This window comes from Vicia villosa, linkage group LG3, assembly GCF_029867415.1.
Source record: "Vicia villosa cultivar HV-30 ecotype Madison, WI linkage group LG3, Vvil1.0, whole genome shotgun sequence".
Classification (NCBI taxonomy): Eukaryota; Viridiplantae; Streptophyta; class Magnoliopsida; order Fabales; family Fabaceae; genus Vicia; species Vicia villosa.
This window is the reverse complement of record NC_081182.1, coordinates 189,980,419-189,988,544: the sequence shown is the minus strand read 5'-3', so window position 1 is coordinate 189,988,544 and position 8,126 is coordinate 189,980,419. Positions and strand designations below refer to the sequence as shown.

The following is an 8,126-nucleotide window of genomic DNA, read 5'->3' as shown; positions in this document are numbered from 1 at the left end:
TAGGTCCTCCACGGTCAACATCGGCTAATGTATCTACATAAGTGTACGGCGATGAACTGCGGGCGACTGTCCTGGTCACCTGCGGGTGGTGGTGGTGGATCGGAAGAAACTCTGGTACGTGAAGGCCCTGGAACATCTGATGCTACGGCAAATGGCGTGACCCTAGGGTGTGAGACACTAAGGAACCACTCCAGGTATCCATCCTGACAGTGCCCAAGTTGCTGAACCGCAACGGCTATATCCATGATTTCACGGGGGGCTGAAGACGCGACTCTGAAACCATCTATCAATGCCACCAGCTGGAGCCTCTGGGACCTGACGTGGGATGCCATGTATATAACCATACTGACGTAGACACCTCTCAGGCAAGTGTCTAGCCACGTGGCTCTCCGATCTGACATAACCTGAATATAAGGAAGATACATCAAAAGGACGATGAGCGCGGTGATCCGTATACGGTGTCCAGATGACATCATCCAGCGTCAGAGCATCCAACCTCCGCCTGTACTCAACCAATCCTCCTGGAACGGCCTGTTTGGCCTTCCACCTCTTTGCACATGGGTCAGCAGCCGAACAACGCTGGATCTTCCGCTCACAGATGTGAGGGAAATGCTCGTAGATCCAACACTGCATAAATAAAAATCATCAAGCTTGTGTAAATTATAATAAAACACAAAAAACCATGTAAAAAATTATACATGTAACAAGCTCAGGTAACCATCAAATTATCTAGTGTCAGGACGAGATGTAGCATCAAGTGTCGTATACAACATCGTCAATACCGCCACTCCCCAAGCCCAACATGGGGTGTCAAGGGCGCTAAATAGAGAGGGATAGAGGACATCAATATGAACTCCAGACTTGTCCGCAAAGAGAGTACATGCCACTAGATGTAGCATGTACGCCCTAGCGGTAGCCTCGTACATCCCTGCATCGGTAAGCTCCTGATAAATCTTCCTCAACCAAGACATCCTAATGCGGAAGTCCCGAGTCTCACCAAAATCCTTAAGCACAACCACCTCATTAATCTCAAAATCCTCCATCACCATGTGCACCGCCATCGCCTGGTCCCTAAGAACTGGTGTGAAAAACGTACCAGCAATCAGAAGGTGAAATAGGGAATGCATATCGTCCAGAGTCACCGTCATCTCCCCAAAAGAAATATGGAAGGATGATTTCTCCGGATGCGACCTATCAACAAATTCTGATAACAGAGAGGCGTCCAACATCGTCAGGGAGCTCCAAGAAAAGTCCATCAGATGGAAATCCCGAACTATCCTCCTCACCTGCTCAGGCATCGGTCTCTCGGGGAAGTTCTTCAAATTCGACCCGTGAGAAGCGACCTTCAGCACTGGATGCTCCTGTAACAAAAAAATACAATTAAGACACATTAGTATAAATCAAATTGCATAATAAAAATTAAGCACTTAAGTAATGTTACATACCTCGTCCTCCCATATCTTATAAGCGACATGGTCAGCGTATCCTGTCAACACGAACCTGTCAGAAGGTCCTCCAGGGAAAGATCCATCAGTGTGTACTGATGGTTCCGTAGATGCACTGGTGGTGGTGTCTGTCTCCTGCACCACCCGCTTCTGATCCTCAGCAACCCCCTCCTCAACCACATCCATCGGCTCTTCAACTCTAGGCACCCCTTCCTTAGTAACAGGCACCCATCCTCAGCAACAGCCACCGGCACCTCAGCAACAGCCACCGGCTCCTCAACAACAACCACCGGCTCCCCGACTTCAGGTACCGACTTCTCAACCTCTGCCACCTCAACCTGAACCACCTGCTCCTCCGCAGCAGTAATGGAAACTCTACCAGTCAAGCGGCAAGGTGCGCGGAACCCCCTCACCGCCTGTTGCTCCGCCATCCGTTTCCGGTTGGAACCGGTCAGAGGAAGACGTCCAGCTTGTAACTCTGAGGCCTGCGCCTCATCAGCAGCTCGAGCAAGAGCAGTTGCTCTATTTGTGGCCCGTCCAGACCTCTGGTCCTCACTGCAAAATTTAAAAACATTAGGAAAATAGCTTCTTTTTTTTTCTAAAATTACATAAATACCGGAAATTTTGAAATTTACGGTATACTGGAAAATTTTAAATTTACGGTATATTAATAAGTTAATAAAAATACCATAAATTCTGAAATTTGCGGTTAAAAATACCGGAAATTTAACTAAAAATACCTGAAACTTACTTGATTTCGCGAAATATCCGATATGCCCTTGAAATTTCTTGTATCTCCCAAAAATTTGAATTGTCTGATTGATCCCGTAAATTTAGAAAAATATGGTAATGAAAAATGGTTAGACAGTTAGGTCTTTTCATATGTTTGGAGGGTGGCGTGTAGGTTTCTCCGAACATTGGATGAGAAGGTTTTGTACTTTCATTAGAGGGCTTTAGATACATTAGATTTTGCATACTGCAAACTCAACGACCATACTAGAGAAAATCGTATATTGTTTGTTGAATGCACAATAAATAATTAATATGTAGGGTTTTATTATTATTTTTTTTATCGTTTTATAATGAATGTCACATTAAAAAAATTAAAATAATTTTTATTTTCAGTTTTCAACTTTTAATGTAATATATATTTACTTGTTTTAAAATTATTCAAATTATTACTTTTATAGTCTAAAACTAATGTGAAACACTCACTATTGATAAAGAACATTAATTTCTTATTTATTTATTTATTTATTTATTTATGAGGAGGGATAATCTTACTAAATTCTTAAAACTTACTCCACATACTACCATTTATTCTTCTAAATTTAATGGTTAAAAATAATAAGAAATAATTTTTTCTCTCCATATTTAATTACTTGTAATTTTTAACGATTGGATTGAAAATAATTAATAGTGATGATGTGGGATAAGTTGTAATAACTTACTCTTGGAGTAAGAATATCCCTCCTCTTTATTTATTATTATTATTATTATTATTATTATTATTATTATTATTATTATTATTATTATTATTATTATTATTATTATTTTATTTGCATTATGAAGAAAATATGAACAAGAAATACTAAGGTCAGTACAAGGTCAGTAAGTATATTAGATAGATGAAAAGTATTATGAATTTACATCTCTCAATAAACTGAAATATATATAACTCACTATATTGTACTAATTAGTAATTTGTACAATATGTATTTGTAGGATCAGACTATGCTAATTACAGTGCAGAGGAAAGGAAGCTGGGTAGATTTTGTATAGACTTTCAATCATCAACCATCTCCTCAAGAACATGGATTACTCTACTCTAGAATGGATCACCAATTGGTTGAGTGAATCTCTTGCATGATAGAGTAAATAGTCCATCAATAGGGCACTTGAGTTTGGCCGATGCTACTTCTAGTGACCTAGTGCATGTTTGAACTCACGGCAATACCAAAGTTTTGTTGAAACTCTAAAGTTTAGCTTTTGCTATAATCACGGTACACCGTGATTCCGCTGAACTCACCGCCAATCCAAACATACACTTTGTTCAATGTACACACTCCATCGATGTCATGTCTGATATAGAATAAAATTATAGATACCCTGCAGAGCAGATACAAATTTCAAAATTCTGCATGCAATGTAGATCACAAAAAAGGAGAATTCAATGATGACAATGCCTTTCATGCATGTGTTGAAGATCGATCATTCGAAAGAATTTCATCCAAAGTCATGAATGCATCATTGTTACAAGATAACAATTTTATATTATCTTTGTTATCTGACTACTATAAATAAAAATAAAAATCTATATCCTCCTGAAAATAGTAAACTATCAAATTGACAGGTAAAGGAAGATTTTCCATGAAAATAGTAAACTATCAAATTGACAGGTAAAGGAAGATTTTCCATGAAAATAGTGATGTATTCAAGAAGAAACTATGTTACCTGCTAAAGTTCACAAATCTTTCCAAGTTAGGATCACTGTGGAAATAGATGAATAGATACGTGTAGTCTGCTATCAAAATTGGCCATGCTAGCATCCAATCAACTTAGTATCTATTAATCAGACAGTTAGTAGAGAGAGTCAGAACAAAGTAATATAAAAACCATTCATGGGAAAAAGAATCGATAGTAAGTATAAATGTTATAGAGAATGTGTTCGAAGAAAAACTCATGAATGGTGGATCATTATTATTGCCGCAAATAGGTTAACTATATCAAGACTCAGTCAAAACCATCCAGAACAGTGTTATCAAATAGGGGCCATGGCCATGGTCGCTATGGCAGATATACATGACGATCTGTGGGCTCGTTGCAATGGTAAATATCAGTCGATATTGAGGGATTTTCTGCCATAATCTGCTATAACGGCGCCGCAAAGCGGTCGGTATGGCAGGAATATAGTTCACAAACCTAACACAGTAAGGTTCTTTTCGGTGTGGTTAGGTTCAGTCTATCACTTTGGTACAGTTTTTTCAGAGCAATCCTACTTGTCCTGTACAGACAGATGCATAGTACTCACATGGCAACTAATGTTTACTAGACAACGCATTTTTCTATCAAGCAGAATAAAAGCAGAACATAAAAATCACACCAAAGAGCAAGTTTTTGAAATTGCAACATAGAACATACCTAAGCTATCTTTGGAAGTAATCATCATGTCCTCCATCTTTTTAGCATCCTCAGTCATGCCTTGGGTATTGTAAGCCTGGATCATGCACGCAAAGGTGGTGCTATCAGGCTTGCATTTTCTTTCTTTCATTGCCAAGAATAACTCGCCCATCTTTTTTAAGTCGCCAGCCTGACCATAAGCGCTGATTATGCAATTAAAGAAAGGAGTGTCCAAAACTACATCAGAATTTTCGACATGCCTCAAGATTGAGTCAACTTTGTCAATAAGCCCAGCTTTGCTATACGCACTTACAAGCGAGCAATACGTTACAGAATTAGGTTTCATTCCTAAATGCTTCATTTTCTTAAAGTGGTTATCCATCTTCTTAATTTCTCCGGCTTTTCCATAAACTTCAACGACAGTATTATATGTTACAATCGTCGGAGTGAAAAACCTCCTCTCCATGAAATCCATCACGGCATTCATCTTATCGTAAATGCCTGCTTTGCCATACGACTTTATCATCATGTTGAATGTCTTTATATCAGGCTTTATGCCCATTAGTTGAAATTCATCATACCACTTCTCCATCTGATCAATTTTCCCACCATTTCCATATGATCCTATCAAAGAATTCAGCGTGAAAATATCCGGTTGACAGTTTTCATTTTCAATCATATCTGTCAATGAATTCTCCATTTGCTCAAACATGCCAGCCTTACCATATCCGTCGATTATTGAATTATACGTCACATTGTTGCATTCAATGCCCAAATATGACATATCTACAAGAACCCGTTCAATTAAATCAAACCGATGAAATTTTGCACAGCAACTTATAAGAACGGAATATGTATAAACATCTGGTTTGCAATCAGCAACTGATTTCATATCTTCAACAATAGAAAATGCATGACGAAAGAGACCACTTTGACCATAAACCCTTACAAGTGCAGTGTAGACATCAACAGTAGGTTTAAGCCCTTCAAACAACATGGTCTCAAGGAGCTGACTAGCTTCTTTAGGCTGCTTGCACTTGCTAAGCATCATCAACAACTTTGTATAAGTTTGGCATCTCGGTTCATACCAATGTTGATTTCGAAGAAGTTCGAAAATCTGCAAAAGGAAATTGATCATGTTATAGATAAAGCTGAAAGTTAATAGCTTTAATCAATTCCAGTTATGTTCCACGGCCTAAAACAAAATCCAATCATGTCAACTAACATCACGGAGTATAAAATGTCCCAAAGTGTAACTAGTTCTGCAAAATATGCTTATGTTTGCATGAACGAATGCAAGTAGCAGTAGGTGAATGAGTGAATCAAGGATGAGAGTATGAGAGTAGAATTAGGAACTGCGCGGGCTAAAAATATCATCGGCATTTAAGTTAGAAGTCTATAATTTATCTCAAATTCAAGATTTTCCTAACACATTTAAACTATATATCCAACAACAACAACTAAGCTTTATCCCATTAAGTAGGGTCGGCTACATGGATCAACTTTCGCCATAATATTCTATGAAGGACCATTCTTCTATCCAAATCATTAATCTCGAGATCTTTTTTAATAACTTCTCTTATAATCTTTTTAAATCTTCCTCTTCCTATATTTGTTTGACTTCTCTCCATCTGGTCTACTATCCTTACCACATAATCTACAGGTCTTCTCTCTTCATGTCCAAACCACCGACGTCTATTTTCCACCCATTTTTCTACTATAGGTGCTACCCCAACACTCTCTCTAATATTTTCATTTCTAATTTTATCATATTGAGTCTTACAACACATCCACCTAAGTCTATTCAAACTATATATCCAAATTAAAAATTTACAAGGTCATAGGCAAAAGTAGATGAGAAAAACAAAATCAAAGCACTTTGGGACACTGTCTGATTTCCAGAACAGATATTAGAATCTTGAAAGAGTTTATGCATCTCTCACCTTATAAACCAATTTTATATAGATGAGTTATGTCGAGTTTTAATATGGTATCCACCATTTATATCCACACACTAGTTCAAAAGAGAGTTTGGCGTGAAGGGGTGTATTGGAAAAATCTCATGTCTCACATTGGTTAGACATAGAGCGTTGAAAAGTTTATGCACCGCTCACCTTACAAGTCATTTTTGTAATGATTAGTTATGTCAAACTCTATTAATAGAACATCACAACTGAAATATGTTTTCACTTTATCTACAAAATAAAGAGGAAATCAATAAAATCTATAATTCCAAGAGGCACCAATTCTACAAAACTGAAAAACTCAATCCAGTCATTTAAAAGCCAGCTTCATAACCCAAGAATCATTGCATTACACTCAATCCAAAAACTAATCATCAGAACATGAAAATGAATAACTACACATGACAACAAGTCCATCCACGGACCCACCTACATCATTTCACCATCCACTGGGAAAAAAATCCACCAAACCAAGTTACCAAGCCAAAGAACACATTCAACCGAACATCCACGCAGATTATACAACTTGACAAATTCTCTAATTTATCTACAGAGCTAAGAGTCAATCAAGATCATAGTCACCAATTCTATAAAAAAAAAACTCAATTAATTTAATCATTTCAAAGAAGTTGCATACCTCCATGAATCATTCATTGTATTGCACTGAATCTAAAAGTTAAAGAGAAAGAGGGACATGCATTGTCAAGGTAAACTAGTTTTGCATTGATGTCGAATAAGATTCCAGAAAATTGCAGTTACAAAGTAAACTTGTGTGGCAATATCATAAGTTATCATTAGACTAAAGTAGTTTATCTCCATTAAACTTAAAATTAACAGTCAAAACATGTAATCAATGAACAAATACACATGACAAGAAGTTCACCCACCCACCCCATCAAAAACCAACTAAACCAAACCAAATAAAAGCATTCAACAAAACAAAGGGTCACATCAAAAACAATAATTTGAAACTAGTACCAACCATGAGAGCATTCTCCCACTGATACCCTTTAATTGCATCATCCAATGCTTCAAGAACAGCCTTAGGCCACAGCTGTTTATGCTTCCACGACTTGGCTTTGTTTTCTACACCTTTGATAGCAGCTTCAGTTCGAAGAATGCGTGACAAATCCTTCTTAGGATCCTTCTGAAGCCCTGGAGATAAAGGCTTTGAAGACCGTTTCAAGGATTGGACACGAAAAGGAGGTGGATTTGAAAATTTTGGATGATTTTCGTTTAGGAATTTCGTCGAACAGGTTAAGGGTGCTGTGGAAGAAATGGATGAAGACCATGTTACACGAGGGGGAGAGTGAAGATGCTTCATGGTAGAGAATGTTTAGAACAACAGATTAGAAAAAGTTATGTTATTAAATGAGATTCTATAATCTTATTGATAGTGTATTTAAGAGTTTTAAAAAAATTATTGTATTTTTTGGTAAATTATTTTATTTTTTTTAAGAATATATTTATAGATATTTCTAAAATGAAGATTCTGATAGAAACTATTCACCCATTAATAAAACATGACATAAAATTCCTTTTTTTACTCTTACTGATTTTTTTCCACTTGCACTATAAAAAAATGTATATAATTGTA

General features: G+C 37.1%; 2 protein-coding genes across 2 annotated transcripts; both read right to left on the bottom strand.

The window, feature by feature from the left end:
* Positions 1–249: 249 nt before the first annotated feature.
* LOC131659583 (protein MAIN-LIKE 1-like) lies at positions 250–2,408 on the bottom strand. The gene is made up of 5 exons (XM_058928754.1): positions 2,197–2,408; positions 1,700–2,000; positions 1,446–1,658; positions 783–1,361; positions 250–627 (listed from the first exon to the last, which is right to left on the bottom strand). The coding sequence occupies exons 1-5, from the start codon at positions 2,406–2,408 to the stop codon at positions 250–252; spliced, it is 1,683 nt and encodes a 560-aa protein (XP_058784737.1).
* Positions 2,409–3,044: 636 nt separating this feature from the next.
* On the bottom strand, positions 3,045–7,906 carry LOC131662695 (pentatricopeptide repeat-containing protein At3g53170-like). The gene is made up of 4 exons (XM_058932549.1): positions 7,512–7,906; positions 4,587–5,682; positions 3,900–4,010; positions 3,045–3,554 (listed from the first exon to the last, which is right to left on the bottom strand). Exons 1-3 carry the CDS (start codon positions 7,851–7,853, stop codon positions 3,988–3,990), a joined length of 1,461 nt encoding a protein of 486 aa, XP_058788532.1. The 5' UTR covers positions 7,854–7,906; the 3' UTR covers positions 3,045–3,554; positions 3,900–3,987.
* Positions 7,907–8,126: the final 220 nt, after the last annotated feature.

Coding starts and splice junctions, on each gene's coding strand:
- LOC131659583 (XM_058928754.1), bottom strand. CDS start 2,408: ATGTATCTAAAGCCCTCTAATGAAAGTACAAAACCTTCTCATCCAATG. Junction 1,659..1,699: donor AGCCGGTGGCTGTTGCTGAG/GTGCCGGTGGCT, acceptor CCTGTTACTAAG/GAAGGGGTGCCTAGAGTTGA. Junction 628..782: donor GTTGGGCTTGGGGAGTGGCG/GTATTGACGATG, acceptor TTATTTATGCAG/TGTTGGATCTACGAGCATTT.
- LOC131662695 (XM_058932549.1), bottom strand. CDS start 7,853: ATGAAGCATCTTCACTCTCCCCCTCGTGTAACATGGTCTTCATCCATT. Junction 5,683..7,511: donor AGTGGGAGAATGCTCTCATG/GTTGGTACTAGT, acceptor TTCCTTTTGCAG/ATTTTCGAACTTCTTCGAAA. Junction 4,011..4,586: donor TACTTCCAAAGATAGCTTAG/GTATGTTCTATG, acceptor TCTGATTAATAG/ATACTAAGTTGATTGGATGC.